Here is a 21,121-nt window from a genome sequence, read left to right as displayed (position 1 = left end):
TTAAGCAAATAAAATAAACCATGGGTAATTTTTTTTCTTTGGCAATCAAAGACTTAGTTATGCAACAAAAGGTAGTCCTGACAAGCCGTAGAGAAAAAAATGAAAAAGAAAAAGGAAGGTGGGTGAGATAAGCCTTACAAACAGATGAAGCTTCATTTAAACAGATCCATGTGTTTTTAGAGGCATGTGGTACAGAAAATTCTTCTGAGATCATTAATTAGGAATCTTCATGAAATAACCTCCCATTAAAAACATTCTGAAACTTCAAGATGTATTTATTACACACAGGTTATAAAGACATGAGAGGGTGCGTCTGACAAATCTGAGCTCCGCACTGGAGTGGGGATTGTCTGTAGAGTCACTGAATTTAATTCCCACTGCTCTGCAGGAGGCAAGGAGATTCTGCTTGATTCATTGTGAAATATTTATTAAACATAGGGGAAACCCAGTGAAAGTGAGACCACTGTCGGAAATACACAGACCAGGGGCACCTGGGTGGCTCCCTTGGCTGAGCATCTGATTCTTGATTTCAGCTCAGGTCATGATCGCAGGGTCATGAGATCAAGCCCCACATCAGGCTCCGTGCTGAGTGTGGAGCCTGCTTGAGATTCTCTCTCTCTCTCTCTCTCTCTCTCTCTCTCTCTCTCTCTTTCTCTCCTGCTGCCCCTCTCCCCCACTTATGCCCTCTCCTCTAAACTAAAGAAAGAAAAAAAAAATTAAAGAAATACACAGAAAAGGAATGCTGATTTTGTTATGTTCCTTATCAAATGACTTCCTAATCCATACCTTGGCAGGTTGGCATGGGGGTTGACCACTGGCCATTCTCTTGGCACGCGGTTCTTGCTGAGCCATTAAGTAACTGGCCTTCTGGACAACGGAAGCTGCAGGTTGAGCCGTAGCTGAAATTTCCCCAGGGGCTGGAGCAGTTCATCGTGCCTGGCTCGGTAACATGCAGCTCAGAGCACTTGACGGCTGCAGAAAGAAGGAATGCGGGGAAAACAAACGTTCAGAAGGAAGGTAACAGAGATTCTGGTTTCATTTGTGACCTGGCTAGCGTTGCCAGCAGCTGGCGTAGGAATGTGAAAGATCAGAAAGGAGATGAGCCACTGCTGACATTCACACCAGCTCCTCCAAGATCACACACACGGAGATGTCCGCTCAGAGGGTGACAGCCGAAGAACCAGGGGGGAGCATTCAATAAATACCTCCTAGTGGTTCCATCAATCTTACCTACAAAAATACTATTTTCAATATTTGGCTTCTCAAAAGCACCGCTGTTCTAAATGTTATTCTTACCGCCATGGGCGATTTGCTGGCATGTCAGCACGTGTTTATTGAGACACTTGGTAAGCGTTCAGCATGGCTGGCCTCTGGAAGTTTGAATGAAGTCGAGAATGTCACCCCCTTTAAACTTTTCTTCAGGGAGGGGCGCCTGGGTGGCTCAGTCGGTTGAGCCTCCGACTTCAGCTCAGGTCATGATCTCATGGTTCATGGGTTCGAGCCCCGCCTCGGGCTCTGTGCTGACAGCTCGGAGCCTGGAGCCTGCTTGGGATTCTGTGTCTCCCTCTCTCCCCCTCCCCTTCCCCCACTTGCACTCTCTCCGTCTCTCTCTCTCTCAAACATAAATAAACGTTAAAAAAAAATCAAACTTATCTTCAGGGAACTTCGGGTTATTGTCCCTAATTTGTAGATAGGAAACTAAAGCTCAGGAAATAAAGTTGAACTCAAATAAACATTCTTGAGAAATGGTGACATTTACAAAGTGCTGTTCCTGTGCTTCATGGGGAATACAAAGACGGGAGAGACACGGTACTTCCCGCAGGGGGTGACGGCTCTTCCAGAGGTATCAGACATGGCATATCTTTTCATTCAGGTTCCAGCTATGAAAATACGGCATGATCACACTATCACATAATTCGTAGAACGGCAGCGAGTATTTCACAACTTGCTGTCCTCACACACTTGGACATTTTACAAGCGTTTCCTCCCTTACGTCTTCGAGAGCAGGCCACTCGCTTGTGACACAGCAAGGGGAGCGGCGACACGCCTGCGGCAGGTTACCTCTCACCGGGATTGGTGGGGACTTCACCGAGGAGCCAACACGTGAAGGGGTCGTTGGGGCTGGATGCGATTTCAACAGGTAGGTGCGACGCTGTGCGTGGGCGCCAGCTGGAAGATAGCACCCGAACCGCCTGCCCCATTGCCATTACCTCTGCACTTGGGAGCTCCCGCCGTCCATTGTCCCGAAGGCCTGCATCTGAGAGCACGGCCTCCCGTGAGGGTGAATCCAGCGTGGCATCCAAAGTAACACGTGGTATTCGGGCCAAAGGTTCCCAGACCATGCCTACAGGACACTGTTCCCTGCTCCAGAGTGATGAGGGCTGGGCATCGAACCTCTGAGAGAGGAGCTGATACCACACCTGCTGTGAAAAAGCATTTCCATTTAGAGAGATCCCAGTCACACGGGGCGTAACGGGGTGAAGACTGACGTGGCGTAAGCGCCTTCCACTCTTTCTGTAGCAACGAAGGCTCTAGCGACAGCTCCTCAAGGAAGTTGAGGAAGATTGGCGACCTCAGGTATGGAAAACCAGGTGAGAAAAAAAAATACTGAAAAATATCCTTGGGGAGGTAATGCTCTAGGCCCCAGGAAGAACGGGGTGTGGGGCATGAGGTCAATGTTACCAATATTGACAAAAGAAAAAAAAGAAAGAAAGAAAGAAAGAAAGAAAGAAAGAAAGAAAGAAAGAAAGAAAAGGAAGATTTGGTGCCAAAACGTAGAAATTCAGTAGAAAGCAAAATACACACAGGCCAATTGCCTGCCCTTGCTGCTTCATTGGGACGTGGCATTGCCTGCTGGTCAAAGGTCAGCACGAAATGTAAGGTATGCACGATGCCACTGGCTTTGTTGCTAACTTTCCATGTCGCAGAAAGATGCTCATGACCTCTCTCTCGGTTCCTCGATTTGAAAAACTGGGTTAGTGACCCCCACGCCTTGTACTTCTCATCACAATGAATACATGGAGAACATGCAATTGACTCAGTAAGGGTCTCTGAGCAAAAGAGGCCAAAATTACGAAAGAAAATTTCTGCTTAAGAATTGGGGCGCCTGAGTGGCTCAGTCGAGAAAGCGTCCGACTTCGGCTCGGGTCACGATCTCACAGCTCGTGAGTTCAAGCCCCTCGTCAGGCTCTGTGCTGAACGCTCGGAGCCTGGAGCCTGCTTCGGATTCTGTGTCTCCCTCTGTCTGCACCCCCCCTGCCACGTGCACTCTGTCTCTCGCGTTACCTCAAAAAATAAACATTTAACAAAAAAAGAATAAATGTAACTTCAGGGAGCCTGGATGGCTCAGTCGGTTAAGCGTCATGGCTTAGGTTTTGGCTCAGGTCATGGTCTCACAGTTGTGAGCTCGAGCCCTGCGTTGGGCTCTGTGCTGGGCAGGGAGCCTGCTTAAGATTCTCTCTCTCTCTCTCTCTCTCTCTCTCTCTGCTCCTCCCCAGCTCGTGTGTATGTGTGCACATGCTCTCTCTCTCTCTCTCAAAAGAAGGAAAAAGAAAACAGCACCAATATATCTTTTATTTCACAAAAGTGAGAAGTCCTGTCACTCCTTATAAATTCTTAAATCCATAGGCTATGTTTCCTAGATCCCAACAGATATTTCGTAACAAGAAACAAAGCTTTCACGATAATAACGCAATCATGCATACCTGTCACGTAGTAAGAGCTTATATGGGCTTTTGTTACTTTTGAAGAAGTTTCCAGAAGAAGAGTGGTCTCAGTGAGTGTATTTTACCTTTGCAGGTTGGTGGAGGTGCTGTCCATTTTCCGGAAGCTGTGCATTCAACATCATTAGATCCCTCCAGCTTAAAGCCCTTGTTACAGGAGAAATGACAGGTGTAGCCAACACTGAATTCTCTGCGGGTGTCAGAACAAGCCAGGCTTCCCTGCTCTGGGGCAAATAATTCTGGGCACTTGATGGCTGGAGAGTCAAAGAAATTAGGTCACAATCTTCAAGTTTCCTCAGAAGCCAGTTTTGCACTGAATTCATTCATTCATCTATTGAACAAACACTTATTGAGCACCTACTAGGTCAGGTGTTTTGCTAGGCAGCAGGTGTCCCACAAAAAATAGGACACAGGCCGTTTACTACAGAGGCAGGAGGAGGGATGGCGGGCGCACAGAGGGAAGTGTAGGTAGAAGGGACAAAAATGAAGTCAAGGATTTAAGCAGTCACACAGAAGAACCCACAGTTTTATCCTTTTCTCTCTGCGCCTGTGCCTCCCATGGCTCTCCCTATCCAGTCGGGATGGGTTCAGTCCAGGACTCACTTCTGCCCTGCCCGAGGCCGCTTCTTCTTAGGTAGCCTGCCATCTCCTCAAATTCAACATATCTAAAAACACAATGACCGTCCTCTGTCCTAAACTTTTGCCTCCATTTGGATCCTCAGGCTGCTTTTTTTTTTTTTTTTTTTTTTTTTCCAAATACCACAGTTCCATAGAACAGGAAAGCGGAAGAGCTCCTGGCTAAGCTAGATTAGTCCCTGGAAATTCCCTGAACTGACTTCATGTGGACTTGCCTCTCGTGCTTGGCTCACGCTGCCCTGAATTTCTTTCCGTTTTCATTGAAAAAAAATCCCACCCATCCTGGAGGATCCGACTGAATGCAGCCTCCGCAGAGCGTCTCCTGATCAGCGCAGCCTAAAGGCTTCTCCTACGAACGCATCAGTTTTTCGTCTGAACTCCTATGTTGTCTTACCACATGCCACGTCTCCCCTCACCTACTGGATGGAACGCTTCTGAAACCCAAGAGCCATAAGACTTTGTGTCTTTCACAGCTCACGCTTCAGGGGCTCAAGAGCTAGTATTCGGCAATCGTTTGCCAAGTGGATGAATACAGGAATTTTTAATTTAATAACCATTTCCTTCAAAATCATTTTACAATATTGCAGTTATATATTTCTGTTAGGATCATGTCTTTTTCTCCATTACATTCTGACATAAGACTATTATTTATTATCAAATATTTGACAAACTGAGTGACTATTCTTTTCATTTACTTATTTGTTCATTTATTGAGAGAGAGTGAGTGAGCATGCAAGGGAGGGGCAGAGAGAGGGGAGGGAGAGAATCCCAAGCGGGCTCCGCACTGACAGTGGGGCTCGAACTCGTGAACTGTGAGATCATGACCTGAAGCTGAAATCAAGAGTTGGACGCTTCACCGAGACACCCAGGCGCCCCTACTCTTTCTTTGAATCCAAGCTTTCTGAAAGCAGTGCCTCGGTCAGTCAGGCTCATTTTGCTTAGCACTTTTGCCTTAAAAACAAAAGAAAATAAAACCCCTTGAAGTCCTAGGTAATTACTTCATGGGAATGTGGTATTTCTGGCCTTTCCATATCACCCCACGTGTTTTCCGGTGACAGGCTATCCGCCAAAAGATTGTGGATCCTCATGGCCTGAGTCCACTCAAATAACTGAAGTAACACACTGAATCTCAGTTTAGAATGCTCAGAGTTTTGAGTAATTAACAAATGTATGTTGGCAGGTCAATTTCATTTACCAAACATTTATTAAATATATCTATTGGTGGGGCGCCTGGGTGACTCATGGGTTAAGCGTCCAACTTTCACTCAGGTCATGATCTCGTGGCCCGTGGGTTTGAGCCCCACGTCGGGCTCTGTGCTAACAGCTCAGAGCCGGAAGCCTGCTTGGGATTCTGTGTCTCCCTCTTTCTCTCCGCCCCTCTCCCACTCACACTCTGTCTCTCTCTCTCTCAAAAATAAACATTACAAAAAATTTAAAAAATCTATTGGTGTACGTCACAGACATTAAATCATCTGTGAACATTTTCACTAAAACAACTTTTTCAGACTCTTGGGATTTCATTCTCAAACCCCAGGAAATGCACAACGTCAGCGGCAGGAGAGCAGGGACCTTGTCATCTTTTCAACACCGCATCCACGGGACAGGGTCTGGCACATCGTAGGGGCTCCAGAAACGTTTGTCAAATGAACAGAAAAGCCCATGAGCACAATTTAATTTGGATGCATTCTAACAAGTGTTTTTAGGTGGTCTGAAGAGAAGTGACTGTTTTAAAAAATTGATTCAAGTGACTTTCAGTACACAAAGAGAATTGCCGAAGCACCAAATCCACTTGGGGCTCTTGCTTTGGTCTGCGTTTTGTCAGTCTTGTTCCGCCAAGATTGTCGATACAGGTTTGTGTGTGTGTGTGTGTGTGTGTGTGTGTGTGTATGTGTGTGGTTTTTTTGGTTTGTTTTTTGTTTTTGTTTTTGTTTTGTATGGGAAAGTCTCTGAACCCTCTTAGGTAAGAATTAACCTCGCCCAAACAAAGGCCTCTAAATAAATTTAAGGATTTGACTTTGAATCAAGTGCGGAAGTAGGTTTTCCTGCCTGAGGCAGCCTTGATGAGGTACACGGGAAGTCTAACTCCCATCTGGAACATCACGGGCTCTCGGCAAACATGGCCGAACTACATCTGTGGAAGAGCTGAGGGCAGACGTAGAGGAAGAGATTTTTACCAAAGAATGACCTCTTGGGTAACTTGAAAAAATAGTCCTATTCTTAAGCCTCCTGTAAAACTGTCCCCAAACCTGAGTGATTACAAGAAGAATAGAAAACAGATAAGGATTGCTTTTATCACATGATTAGTGCTCTATCTTCATGGACTTCTGAGACAGCTCTGTCTACCACAACCACCTTCACGGATATCTTCCTGTAACCCATGAAGTAAGCGTATGTGATTGCACGTCAATGCATAAATTGTTGGGTCCACTGGCATTCTGTCGTCAACTGACAGCATACTGGTTTGTATTATTTTAGACAGATTCAGTTAATTCTTCTCTGTTTCTTAGTATTATCTCTTTTGAGTTAGATATCGTTTCTGTCAGGAAACTTTTGGAAAGAAGATACAGTGTAAATAATAAGTTTAACCGAGTTGGCTGTTCTAGACTCCAAGTTTCGAAATGAACACTTGGAACCCCCGTGGAGTCAGAGAAATGTTGGAGGAGGGGAGAGAAAAACAGAGACGCAAGCCAGGCCAGAGCTTAGAGGGTACTTGTGTGCTATATTATAGGACTTGGGTGAGCAGGGACATGGCCGAAAGGGCAGAGCTGGGACTGGGACTTGGAACAAGGACCTCCTTTCCCCACTAGGGGGAGGCTGATGATTAGGAGTTGGGTCCAGCGTCCAAACATGGTCTCCAGAGCGTCAATGTCAAAGTGATGAGGAGAGCCGTGGTCCGAATCAAGATAGTGCCCCGACAGTTGGGGACCTGAGGGTCATAGCAACCAGATGTAAGCAATTCCGGAAAGGACTCTGGGTCCCAGAGGACTAAGGCAGCGAGGAGAGTGGGATATCAGGCAGCGCCCAAGTCCCAGAAGGCCAGGAACTGGTGTTCTCACTCGAAAGGAAATGTCTGCGGAACCACTCAAGAAGGAAATCTCTCACTGCACTCTGACGTGAGAGACCGAACGCTCCACTGCCACACTGGCCATGCTAACTTGGTGGCCCTCACACCACACCCCTCTGATACAACCTAGGACGCTGCAAAACTGTGCAAAAATCGGGGTTCCGGGGTCAATGTTGAAGGGTTAAAACTTTATGGGCTCAGGCACGTAAGAAAAAAAGAGGGACTCTTTGCCCACATCTAGAGAATGCATTTGGAGAGTGGGGTGCAAACACAGGCCCAAAACCCAGAGCTCAAGATCAGGCTCTGACAAGGCTGAGGAATCGGAGGCCTGCTGTTGGCTAAGGCTGCTGTCCGTGGTCAGGACTGGTTCTAGGCCCCAGGTGGGGCTGGTCTGCATGGTGGGGGGCAAATGCCTCCTCTCGTGGAGGACAGGGGGCTGGCAAGGTGTGTGTATGGGGGGGAGGGGACGGGCTTCAGAGAATAGAGTTATAACAACCATAGTGGTTGCATGCATGATTTCAAATTTTAGTGAGATAGTTCTTAGGCGTTTTTTTATTCTTTAGCCTTACCACAGAATGTGGGAAAACAGAACTCACGGTAAATGTCAATGGAATAAGTGGATGAGCAAATGAAAACCAAGTGAGGAAGCACAAACCCTTAGTGTTAATCCCCCGTAAATGGTCTAGATTCCTCAGGTGCCTGTAGTATAGCGTTCTGACAGCAGATGGCAGCATTCTACGCCTTTAACCCCAGAATTCTTGACCACAAGAGAGACCTCAGACATGATTGCGTCCACTCCTCTCCTTTTGGAATCCAGAAAACTGAAGCCCACGGTGTGATGGGACTTTTATGGCTCAGGACTTTGGGGAAGAGCGATACAGTTCTTTGGGTATTAATCTAGCATTCATTCCACAAGAAGGAATAAACGATATTTTAGCTTTTTTTTTTCCATATAACTAATAGATTTCTATCAACATTCTCTCTTGTCTGATCACCAGGCACTGCCATCTCTGAAGTCAATTTCAACCCTTAGAGTGGCAATCTGGCCAGTGGAAAAGAGCGCCCTTAGGAGACTGACAAGGGACTTCGGAATGCTGCCACAGGGTGGCAGTGCAGGGTAGTGGTGAAAACAGCAGCCCTTTAATCAGGTGAGACCTGGGTTGGAGTCCAGCTCCATACTGCCCAGCTACTTGGCCTTTGCCTACTGTGGATCCTCTCAAAGTCTCTGTTTCCTCTTCTTTAAAATGGGGATCGTGGGGCGTCTGGGCGGCTCAGTAGGATAAGCGTCTGACTTCGGCTCAGGTCACGATCTCACAGTTCGTGGGTTCAAGCCCCGCGTCGGGCTCTGTGCTGATAGTTCAGAGCCTGGAGCCCGCTTTGGATTCTGTGTCTCCCTCTCTCTCTGTCCCTCCCCCACTCACGCTCTGTCTCTCTCTGCCTCTCAAAAATAAACATTAAAATGGGGATCACAATAACCATGTTCAAGGTTGTCATGTGGATTGAATGAGATCCTGCCTGTGAAATAGCTGCTACTTATTACGCAAGCCATAAACATTGGCTATTAGTGCTGGTCTTATTATTACTGAGCACACTGAACAATAACTTGGGCCACTGGTGCCTTTGGAAAATAAATGCGAGCTATGAATTAATTACTTCAGCAAACTCCTATTTTAGAGCACACTATATGCTAGGAACTCGTAGCCAGATGTTTTGGGGGAGACAAAGATAGATAGGATCCAGCTCCTCCAATCCACTGGCAATAGGGCTTGTGCTTGAGCAAATGTAACCAGTCAATGATAAGCTTCAGCTGAGCGGCATTTGTCACACAGCCACTTTGATTCTAATTGCTGCAGGGACACGAAGATGAAGAAGGCACGGTTCCTGTCCTCAAGGACCTCGTAATCCACATAGAGGCAGAGCCAGGAGAGAGGCGCGCGAGTAGACTGAGGTCCTCAAGGGGCCAGGACGAAATCATCCGCATCCTTGCATAAGCTTGGTGCCTAGGCATTAGCAGTGCTCACGGGTGGTGCATGGAGGAATAAATTAAGTCCGCAGAAAAAGACTTGATAAGGAAGTAAAAGTCCCAGGGACATAGCTGAACTTCATCACTTGTGAACCTGTGACTTTCGGCGAGTTACTTAACCTCTCTGAGCCTCTGCTTCTCCTCCAGAAAATGGAGAGGATACTGCCTTTCCTCGTTATATTTCAGAACGGTGGTAAACATCAAGTGTCATGATGACAATTAGAATGCTTTATAAAACTGTGCAATGTTTTAAGTTAGAAGAATATTCAAAGAGAGAGAGACAGAGATTACCAATGCTCTGTGGAGAGTGTGTTTCCTTTAGCTTAAGAACAGTTTTACATGAATCCCTGGTGATTCTTCATTCTATAATATTATCCGAGAAGCCGTAAGAAAGGACACACCCACGATCCTACCTTCACATGTTGGTGGGGGACCTGTCCAATGTCCAGAAGGAAAACAATCCAATATTTCTGGTCCAGATAAAGAGAATCCTTCATCACAGGTGAATTGGCATCTGGACTTATAACTGGAATCTCCAAGAGGCTGGACACAGGTCATTGTTCCATTCAGAGGGCTTAGCAGAGGTGTGCAGGTAAAGGCTACCCAGAACATGGTACAGGAGAGAAGGATCATTTTAGAACACGGCAACCTGACATCAGCGTGTGCGTGCGTGTGTGTGTGCATGTGCGTGCTGAATCCACAGGGGCAGCATTCGGTTAGAAATGATCGTTTGAATTTCATGCCGCTTTATCACCAGGTAGAGGTCGTGGCACCAGGTAGAGGTCGTGGTTGTATAAAATAGCGACTGACAATTGATTGTCATTCTGGAACCTTCACCCACAGGGAGCTTTAGAGGTCATTTTAAAGCTGTTGTTGTTTTTAATGTTATTTATTTTTGAGAGAGAGACCAAGCATGAGTGGGAGAGGAGCAGAGAGAGAGGGAGACACAGGATCTGAAGAAGTAGGCTCCAGGCTCTGAGTTGTCAGCACAGAGCCGGATGTCCTCTCATCGGGCTTGAACTCATGAACTGTGAGATCATGACCTGAGCCAAAGTCAGATGCTGAACTGACTGAGCCACCCAGGAGTCCCTCAAGGTCATTTGAAAAGGAACTGGTGCTTTGGGAAGATAGTGACACAGCTCATTTCAGTTGTCCCCGCACAGGAGTGGAAGTGGCTGCTTCCTTGACACCTTCAGAAAGGGACCTAGTGACCTTGCCAGAAAACAATGACAAATGACTGGAAGTAGGAAAACAAAGTAAAATACTTTCTCCTCCCACAAAATCTACTTTCCCCAACCAAGGAGTATAAAGAATCCGGGTCTAAACCCTGGCTCTGTTACTTATTAGCAATGTGTCTCTAGACTTTTCTGAACCTCAGTTGCTTCATCTATGAAATGGGAAACATAATACTCCTTGCCTTGTAGGGCTCCTCAGTTATAAAATAATAAGCTAGTTAAATCATATGTAAAAATTAAGTTTGAAAATATTTTTTAAGTCATTGACATGTGGTAGGCACATAATGTAACTGGCCACCTGCAAAAGCTCTTTCCACCAATGTCATCCTACAGGGACCAGCCCCAGTGACTGTACATGTTCACCTACAAAGAAAGGTAAATTAGATCTCATGGCTCTTTACCGTAGTTTATGCATATAGAGTTTGAGGCTCCAGGGCATTTGCTTGGGTTGGAGATCATGCTCTGTGACTTTAGGCAAGTCACTTAACCTCTCTGAGCCTCAATCTCTTCGCTTTAAAAATGTGGAGAATAGGGGCACCTGGGTGGCTCAGTCGGTTGAGCATCCAACTCTTGATATCAGCTCAGGTCATGATCTCGCAGTTACGGGATTGAGCCCTGTGTGCGGCTCTGTGCTAAGCGGAGCCTCCTTGGGATTCTCTGTCTGCCCCTCCCAAATATAAAATAAAATAAAATAAAATAAAATAAAATAAAATAAAATAAAATAAAATAAAATAAAATAAAATAAAATAAAATAAAATAAAATAAAATGAAATGATAAAATAAAATAATTCAAAAAAGAAAATGAGAATAGCATTGCATACCTTCCAAAATTTTTACAAAAGCAAAAACACTCTGTGTGTAAATGTTAATAGTTGCCAACTAATGAAATTATAAAGTCCAGATTCAACGTGGTGACATTTAAAAATGAAGACTGAGAAAACGTATGGTTTAGGGTGTTTCTTTTTCACTGTTTGCTTTGACAGAACCATAGTCAGTGACAGCAGGGCTGAACCTGAGGCCATTCTCCAGCCGCTGACTTTGAACTGCCTGAGGTTCCAAGCGCAGTTTTTATACCTTTCTCTTCCCTTCACCTCTTCCTCTCTCCAGGTACATTCTCCTCGGTCTGATCGACTTTCCCAAAGATCTAGGCATTTTCTGCCACCTGAAACGTCTTTCTGTGTTCAGTGTGTATGTGTGTGGGGTGGTAGAGAGGAGAGGAGACAAGAAGACTGTAAGGACACAAAGGAGGGTCTCGATGACCTGCAGTCCGTGTCCAGCTTTTGTGGCCGTGCCTGCTGATAGCTGGGGTGCATGTCAGAAGGCAACAGGGCAAAGGGGACACTGAAAAGGGAAACTGCCTGATAACACTCTCTCATAAGTCTTACATCAGCCAGTGGATTGCAAGCCTCGTGGTGCCTTCCTGCCCAGCCCACATTCAGGTACTTCACTTGATCTCACCCGGCAATAATAGGAGAAAGTTCAGTCGGAGTAAACAAAGAAGTAAAAGCAGAAGGGAACTGGGAGGTCACAGGAAGCTGTGGTGAGTGTCAACCTCGTTGCCGTGAAACACAGGCAGGACAATGTGAGGCAATGAACTGTAATTCGGATTACTGTGATAGAATTCTATGGAAGAATTCTAATCCCTGTGATAACCCTCTTAGGGGACTCCAAGTTCTTCCCCAACGTTCCATGGACTTTGGAATGTATCCAGTCTGCAATGTAGCCAGGATTAAAGCCGAGAAGGCGAAATCACAAGCCTTACTCTGGTCTTTCCAGACCCTGCTGGAAGGTGTATTCAACCCCAGTACCAGTGGCTTGCCTGCTCTCTGATGCCTAGAAGTGCAGGACATCCAACTCTGCTGAGTTCATTCATTCATTCATTCATTCATTCATTCACTGTTGTCCTAACTTAGCTGTGGTGTGTGTGTGTGTGTGTGTCTGTGTGTGCACTTGAGTGTGACCTGAACAGCAAGTGGTTTCCTCTTCATTAAAAACACACGTCTGCCTGCTTTCACTCAGATGTTGAAAGCCTGTGCAAAGTGACAGGCAAAGGCAAACGATGCAGAATTATCTAGTATCATCCCTATTTGACTTTATTATTAGAATTGAATCTGCATCACGAAAATACTAATTGCATAGAGGGAAAAATGAGTGGGGAAAATTTTGGAAGCAGTCATACAAGAATGCCAACCATGCCTATCTCAGGCTGGGAGTATTTAAGACGATTGTTTTGTGTGTGTTTCTTTATTTCTCACTTTTCTGTAGCTTTTATAAATGAAAACCCTGCTTCGTAAAAGCAATTTCCATAAGCCTGAAAAACTGGATGCACTGAGTGGAAAAAGGCACGAGGGGTATGAAAAGCCTCTATCTGTTCTTCAGTTGGCAAACACAAATGACCAGAGACAGTTCTGGTTCTTAAAATATTGGCAGACTACCCTGGCTTTCTTTTCAGCTCCACACAATGTGGATATACACGCTGAGGCTGAATATGCATGTTGTCTCTACTGAGGATCCTGTAATCTTGCGTTTATAGGTTAATTGCTTCCTCTCTACATCACTCTTCACTTTACCCTGGGTCTATTTCTCCATTCCTACGCAGATCTTGGAGGATATCTGCAGCACCTGTAGATCCTGCCTCTCCTACTGCACTGTTATACCCAGAGGTCATACTCCGTGGTTCCCAGGAGCCGAGTGCTGGGTCAGCCTTGGTACAGCCATCCTGAAGCTATTTTTTTTTCCTTCTGGCCTTTCTAGGCACTGTTTTCAGCCACGTGAGAACAGTCTACCTGGTTCCTGATAGAAACTTCCAGGTCCTAGTAAAGGTCCTGGTAAGGAGTGCACAGGGGCCATTCCCTAGCTCTGATTACCAGACACCCCGCCACTGGTGTCACCTGCCTGGCCCCGCATTTGGGATCACTGGGTCACAAGATGAAGAGTGTTTCTTAATTTTCTGGTCCATTTCAAGCTTCTGGCCCCTAGACGGTCACCGCCGCGAAAATACAGCCTTTTAAAACGCAGCCTACCCTGGATTTCCCAGACGCTGGAGAGAACTCAGCTTACCCTGGCATTGTGGGGGAGGAGCACTCCAGGTCCCCGTACCCAAGCACCGCAGCTCGCCTGCTCCCACCAGGAGTAAGCCCTCGTCACAGGAGAAGCTGCAGGTGGATTGGTACCGAAAGGCTCCAAACGGGTGGGAGCAGTTCACCTGGGCCTGGTCTGGAGCCGGAAGATCCTGACACCGCAGCGCTGAGAGGTGAGGAAGTAAGGGAGTGAGGAGAGGGGATCACACAAGCTCTCGTTCATTTTGACCCCTAATCCCGTCTAGCGCCAAGAGCAGGGATTTCTTTTTTTTTTAATTTTAATTAAATTAAAATTAATTTATGAATTTAATTTAATTTAAAATGAATTTAATTTAAAATTTTTTTAATTTAAAAAAAATTGATTTTTTAAAACTTACATCCAAATTAGTTAGGATAGAGTACAACAATGATTTCGGGAGGAGATTCCTTAGTGCCCCTGGCCCATTTAGCCCATCCCCCCCCCCCCCCACAACCCCTCCAGTAACCTTCACTTTGTTCTCCCTATTTCTGAGTCTCTTCTGTTTTGTCCCCCTCCCTGTTTTTATATGACTTTTGTTTCCCTTCCCTTATAAGAACAGGGATTTCTGAACGGGGCATGTTTAAACCGGAGGATGAGAAATGGCACAATGGCACTTGAAGGATTTTATGAAGAAAATTCTGAGGCATCGTAAGCATTTTGGCAATATGCAGGAATAATTTTTTAAACCTCATACTTTTGGACCCATGAGTCTATGCTAAGTATGTAATCAAAATGAATAGCAAGAAATCAATCCACGGGGGCACCCGGTGGCCCAGTCGGTTAAGCATCTGACCTCACCTCAGGTCATGACCTTGCAGTTTGTGAGTTCAAGCCCCACATCGGGCTCTGTGCTGTCAGCACAGATGCAGGGGATTCACATCAATTGCCCAAAGATCCCAGTAAATAGCAACGTGAAATGCCAACATTGCACTTCTGGGACCTGACTTCTGTGTGGGGTACCCCTCGTAAAAATAATCCTAATGACTTCCCTGTGTCTTTGTTCTTCTATAAGAGCAAAATATTGAAAACATGAACTACTGAAAGAAGGTCACTTTGTAAAATCAGATCACAGACATATAATTTATAAGGTAACATTATTATCATTTTGCATACATTTGTAAAACTCACAGGAGTTTTTAAAGTGAATTTATTTATTTTGAGAGAGAGAGGGAGAGAGAGAGAGCGCATGAGCTGGGTCGTGCCGGAGAGAAAGGGAGAAAGAGAATCCCAAGCAGGCTCCGCGCTGTCAGCACAGAGCCCCACACAGGGCTCGAACTCGCGAACCGTGAGATCGTGACCTGAGCCAAAACCAAGAATTGGATGCTTAACCAACTGAGCCACCGAGGCACCCTCAACTCATAGCAATTTCAAGCTTGCTTTTTACCCACATTCATTCACAACAGTAATGAGGCACGTAGGTGAGGCAGATAATAATACTCCCGCTCTACAGAAGACACTGAACTTCTGAGAGACCAAAACCGTGTTGCCGGGGAATGACAGAACTAGACTAAATGCCCTGCCCCTTACTCTTCTACGTTGTTCCTCACGCATCATTCCTTCCTCCCAGTCCCATCTTCTTCATGCCAACCCACTCGGCGGGTTTCAATTGGTGAAACCTTCACCTTGAGTTCCAATATGCTGTAACGAACGGGTGTTTTGCTCACCGTTTCGACCCTGGGGCCAGCACAAAGGTCCGGGTAGTTCTTAGTGAACGTCTGAGGAATAAATCAATGACTGCTAACTGCATAATAAGCTGAGAGACACAGAAGGAACGTGCCGATGTCACATTACCTTCACAGACCGGGGCAGGCGCTGTCCACCGTCCCAAGTCAGTACACTGGGCCATGTCAGCTCCTTTCAGCCTGAAGCCATCAGCACAATGGAAGCTACAGCTGGTATTGTATGGAAGCGGTCCCGAGAGTGGGGAGCAATCCGTGCTTCCATGAACCGGACTCTCCAGTGGCTCACAGGCAATGGCTAAATGGAAAAAGTTGTCGTCTGAAACTGGGTCATGGAAGGGCTCAGTTCTCTCTCACGAGAGCCACTCAAGCGATGCGTCTTCCTACCCATATTATCAGTACGTTCAGAACCCTGAATCCTCCCTTTTCCAAAAGGGAAACTGCCTGGGACACCTTCCCGTGCCCTCTTTGCCTGGGTCACTCACCTGCCCTTTGATCGCAGCTTAGACTTCACTGTCCCTAGGAAGCCTTCCCTGACTGCCCCCCTCCCAGCAGCTCAGGGGTAGGGACTCCCCTAGTGTGCTCCCCACAGCCCCTGCACTGTGCGGAGACTGCTGTGGTCCTGCCCTTGGACCACAGTCTCCCTGAGGCTGGGCTTAGCCGTTCCTAGTTGCGTCCCACAGCCTGGCCATGTTTGGTACCTCGAAGGTACTCTTCAAATATTTACTGATGATATTTGCAGAACTGGATCAGGCAGGAGGAGATATATAACAGGCTGGACGTTTAAGGAAAAAGCTGAAATAACATGGCTTATTGTTGACATCCTATTAGCTAGGTTTATAAAATGGTCCTGAGTGGGCCATATCTCTGAAACACAGGATGTCAGCGTCATCAGACTTCAATTGCCAGGCGAGTGCAGGCCAAGGACAGTTCCTGCACAGAATTGAGCCCTGAGTGGCCTTAGCTCTGATACAGACCAGTTTCCTCATGTGCTTCCTTGATAAAGCATTTCATTTCCAGGCTATTCCTGGGTTTTTTTCAGAGTGTGAAGACCACCATCACACCCTGGGCTTAGACCTCTGGTTGTTACAGAATCGGAGCATCAAAGAACCAAAGATCCTCCAGAGCTTCTCTCTTTACAGATGAGAAAAGGAAGGTTCTGGAATGAGTTACTTCCCTGACGTCTTGTATCCGGACGGTAGCAGAGTTGGGCTTGTGATCTCCATCTCCTGGGCACTCACTAATCCAATCTTCAATTTCCTGCTCCCCTATTCACCCTTTCTGCCTCAGAAGCTGAGGGCAGGAGGCAACTGCACAGAATTCAGCTTTGTGCTGTTGTGTAACCGTCTAGGGTTGCATCACGGCCCCTGTGGACGCAGCGCGCCTCGCTCCTTTGTCAAAGTCACCTCCAAACGCTAATGGGGAATCCCCCTCTTTGTCCTAATAGCCACCATTCTGGCTTCCTCTCAAGTAGAGGACATTGTCCCACAGCTTGTATTGCCAGTGAGGCAGAAAGGGAAAAAACGAGGCAGAAATGAAGGTTGATTGAATGCCCAGTCTAATGCTAGCTACTTTCTACGTGCTGTTTAACTGTGTGCTTTTTATATATTTCATTCTCACAAAAGCACCTTAGCTCATTTCATGGATGAGAAAACCATGCCTCCTGGAGGCTGAACAACCTGTTCCAATGTCAGAACCTGAAGGAGGCTACCCTGAGCCTTTCCACTGTGCCATGGCCCCTTTCTGGGTGGAAGAGGGCTACTAAAGGAAAATCCTACCCTCACAGGCTGGCAAGGGTGCGGTCCACTGGCCAGAGCCATTGCAGCGGAGAGTGGCCCAGCCTCTCACTTGATAGCCAGGTTCACACTCAAATCTGCAGCTGGAGCCATATGCAAAGGCAGTGAGGGGATGAACACAGTCCATGGTTCCTTTGCCAGGGGCTTCCAGGAGCGGACACCGCACAACTAGAGAGAACAACCAAGGACAGAGAGAAAGATACTAAGGAAGGAGAAAACCCAGACCCACAGCTGGAAAGTAATGATATAACTTCCAGGAAATCCAGGTAGAGCTAGGAATCTGTAAGGGTCAGGAGACCCTAATGATGATTTGTCCAGACTTGGACAATCCATCCACAGGGTGACCTTAATCTTAAAAAAAAAAAAAAGACTCCTCCAAGGTTTTTATAATGTCCTCTATTCCTTTATCTCTATAAACCTGTTGTGGTAGGTCTTCTAGTATCTAGAAGACACTAGAAGGATGTAGATGCCATCCTTTCCCTCTTGCGTGAAATTTATGAATGGAGCCATTCTGAAAACTGCTTGAGGGCTCTGAGTTTGGGCCAAGGGAGGACTTTTTAAATTTATTTGTAGTCAGATCAGCCTCTTGATTTTTCTGGAGCCTGGCCCTCTTTTCCCATCCTGATGTACTAAGTGGCAGGTGGCAAAGAGAGTCAAGTTGTGGTGATTCAGGCCAGCTTATCCATAGACCCCCGCCGTCCTCCGTACTCACAGCAAGGACTGGCACGGTAGACATCGCATATCCCCAACCACGGGAAACTCACCTTCACACCCTGGGGGTGAGGCTGTCCACACCCCCGAGGCTGTGCACTGCACCACCTCCGGCCCGACTAATGCAAATCCCTCTTCACAAGCAAAGTGGCAGCTGGACCGGTATTGGGGCGCTTCCGGAGAGGGAAGACACGTCATGCTTCCTCGCTCAGGAGTCTTCAGGGGTGGGCACTGGGCAGCTACAAACAACCACAGAGCAAAGGTGTGAGCCCTTGGGTTATGCCTTATGTGAAACCTTAGGATGCCCCAGCAGCCGTCTGCACCTTCCGTAAGTCATGGGCAAGGTGAAACACCTGGTTGGTTCAATGGTACTTTCAGGAGCCATTTGGAAAGATCCAAACATCCCCATTTTGCATTTAAAGAAGCAAGGTCAAAGTATCAAATTAATAAGACTCAACCCCTAAGTCCTCATTATTATACTGTTCACTTTGCAATTAGCAAAGGGAGAGAGGTCCCTTTGTGATGCTTTTGCCTGAGAATCAAGAGTTAAGGTGATCACCTCACTCTATAGATGCAAAACATCATGAAAATCAAAATCAGTGTCACTCTCATTGACGGGTAGTAGTAAAAATCAGAATTCCCCATCGAATGTAGATGCTCATTATTTCTCACATTTTTCTAAGGTTTTTTTTTTTCTTGAGAGAGAGAGAGAGAGAGAGAAAGACAGCATGAGGGGCAGAGAGAGAGGGAGACACAGAATCCGAAGCAGGCTCCAGGCTCTGAGCTGTCAGCACAGAGCCGGACATAGAGCTCGAACCCATGAACCATGAGATCATGACCTGAGCTGAAGTTGGACACTCAACCAACTGAGCCACCCAGGCACCCCAATCTCTCGTGTTTTTTAATGGAGAAAGCTTATTTTCCCCTTATTTGCTAGTCGTCATCGAGGATGGAAAGAGTAGGGTCCACATACCTATACATTGCGGTGGGTTATTTGTCCACGTTCCAGAAGCCAAACATTCCAGCTTGCTGGGTCCATTCAATTCGTACCCTTCGGCGCAGTGGAAGCTGCACTCTGAATTGAAGGAGAAGTTCCCGAGAGGGTGGCTGCAGTTCATGAGCACATGTTGGGGGAGACCAAATTCCCCACACTCTTGGACTGTGGGGACAAAACATTAATTTTCTTTTCATTGCAGGTTTAAAGACAACGTCAGGTTTGCTGGACGTTGGAACTATTTGTATGACCCTCTTAATCCTGTCTTTCTGGGCCTAGTCTAACCCAACCTGGTCATCTTTACTTGGTTCCTTTGCATTGGCTACATCTTGGGATATAATCAGTCTTTCAGTGGTTTTTATTTCAAGCAAGCAAAATCAGCCTTTGTTTTGCTTCCCTTTTACCGTGTAGGCTTTTTTGAACCAATGGTCTACGGATAAAAGGTTTCACCCAGAGGGTGTGTCTTGGGACAATTTGAGTGGGGCTGACCGACAGACCCCAGAGAGGACCAGGATGAACTTTACCCCCTGGAGAGTCTTCAACATGATTTGCTTCCTGGACCACCTCCAGCACAAGACCAAAGGCCACAATAATATCAACAAAATAGCGCCCTCACCATATTCACACTCTGGTCCATAGAATCCAGGGAAGCAGGAGCAGGTGTAGTTCCCAATGGTCTCAATGCACTCTCCTTGCTTGCTACAGGACATGTCCTGGCAGGACGCTGCACGGATGCAAAAGGGTCAGTATGGTACGCATTCCCAGGAGGTATGAAGAGAAGTTAGATTCCTTTCCAAGCCACAGACTCAGCCCCTCTTGGTATAAGACTGAGCTAGCCAAGCAACACAAAACTACAGTGTCCTCTGGAGCGCCAGCCTGTTCCCTGCAAAGGGCATTGTGGGAGCCTACCAGAGCATTGCATAGCTTCCATTTTAAGCTGTTGTCTAAGGAGGGATTGCTTTGTGTAGCCCAGACAAAGAGCCACTGATTGATGTGTAGACAGAGAAACTCCTCTATGTGGTACAAAATAGATTGTGGCTTTTTAACCAAGAATATGCATAGAGTTGTATTATTACAGAAACCCCTATGATGGGCATTACAACATAAAGGCTGGGCATCAGATGTGGCGGGGGCGGGGGGGGTGGGTCACACATATGTCATCAGAGTCCTGGCTCTGCTGCCTACTATTACAGGACCTCAGGCAAGTGACTTCTCTGAGGCCAGCCTGCCCCGGGTTAGGGCCAAAGCCTTCCACTGTTTGTTGATTTCAAATCTGTGCCCAGCGCCGCACAGTGGAGGGGCAGGGGGACCACATGAGACGCTTAAGACCTCCTCGTGGTACAGGACAAACAATCCCACGGAGAGATGTTTCACGGGCCTAAATATGCCAGGCTTAGGTAGTGCAGAGTACGACTGACTAGCCACACCCTTCTCAGTGAGTCCCAGTGGAGAAGGGCTGAGGTTCCTTTCCTACAAGAGACTCTTTGTGGGCGTGTGCATCATGCATCCGATGGAGGGTTCTGAGAATGTTGTCACTGATGAGGTCATAGCTGGGGGCAAGGCCTGTGGCTATATTTTCTGGTGGCGTTTCCTCTGCACACATTGGGCCACTTTAGGGTTGATTACAAGAGGGAAGTCATATGTCACATTCAGGCTTGTGCTAGATGATGTCTACCTACATTCCCTCTCAACTCTGAGAGGCTCGAATTCTAGAGGTTGTGCCGGTTCTACAAGAGGGCATTCCCGAGGCAGCCGGCAAGTTTGGTGGGGCTGCACGGGGGCCCTGGGAAGGGTCCGAGTAAAGGGAAGATGCAGGAGGCGATAGAGGTCTGGTCCACATCTTCCATCGTATTCACCTTGACCCCACCAATGTCTTACAGCCGTGATACCCATGCCCTATGTTCTTGGAGCACACATGGTTTGTTCTGATCATAGCTTCCTATGGATCTCAGAATGATCTCATGTGCTACAGGGGGTGGGAGAAGCCACATCAGAGAGATGCAACCAGTTCCAGTGTAGGCGCGTGACCCCAGGAGGACCACGCTTCCATGCATGTCTGCCTACTCGGGAACCGCTCACTCTGTCGAGAAGCAAACATACTTGCAGGGTCTCTTCACTGTCAGTTCCCTTCCCTCATGCCACTGGTCCCTACCAGCACACCT

The 21,121-nt window shown here is 46.9% G+C and overlaps 1 protein-coding gene across 6 annotated transcripts in view; it reads right to left on the bottom strand.

Moving 5' to 3' along the window:
• The window catches only part of SELP (selectin P), a 40,596-nt gene that overhangs the window by 6,298 nt on the left and 13,177 nt on the right, over positions 1–21,121 (bottom strand). For 3 of the 6 annotated variants that reach the window (XM_047077033.1, XM_047077035.1, XM_047077036.1), the window contains exons 4-13: positions 19,576–19,683; positions 18,939–19,124; positions 18,019–18,204; positions 17,237–17,422; positions 15,571–15,756; positions 13,741–13,926; positions 9,859–10,044; positions 3,791–3,976; positions 2,211–2,423; positions 787–972 (exon numbers count right to left, since the gene is read on the bottom strand). In XM_047077033.1, coding sequence (XP_046932989.1) covers positions 787–972; positions 2,211–2,423; positions 3,791–3,976; positions 9,859–10,044; positions 13,741–13,926; positions 15,571–15,756; positions 17,237–17,422; positions 18,019–18,204; positions 18,939–19,124; positions 19,576–19,683 — 1,809 coding nt within the window. The remainder of the gene's footprint in view (positions 1–786; positions 973–2,210; positions 2,424–3,790; positions 3,977–9,858; positions 10,045–13,740; positions 13,927–15,570; positions 15,757–17,236; positions 17,423–18,018; positions 18,205–18,938; positions 19,125–19,575; positions 19,684–21,121) is intronic. The other 3 variants (XM_047077034.1, XM_047077038.1, XM_047077037.1) reach the window with 3 other exon arrangements.

Source organism: Lynx rufus, unplaced genomic scaffold (genome assembly GCF_022079265.1).
Source record: "Lynx rufus isolate CCGP_SWC_20201006 ecotype Redwood Valley unplaced genomic scaffold, mLynRuf1.p SCAF_15, whole genome shotgun sequence".
NCBI classification, from domain to species: Eukaryota; Metazoa; Chordata; class Mammalia; order Carnivora; family Felidae; genus Lynx; species Lynx rufus.
This window is presented reverse-complemented; position numbering and strand designations above follow the sequence as displayed.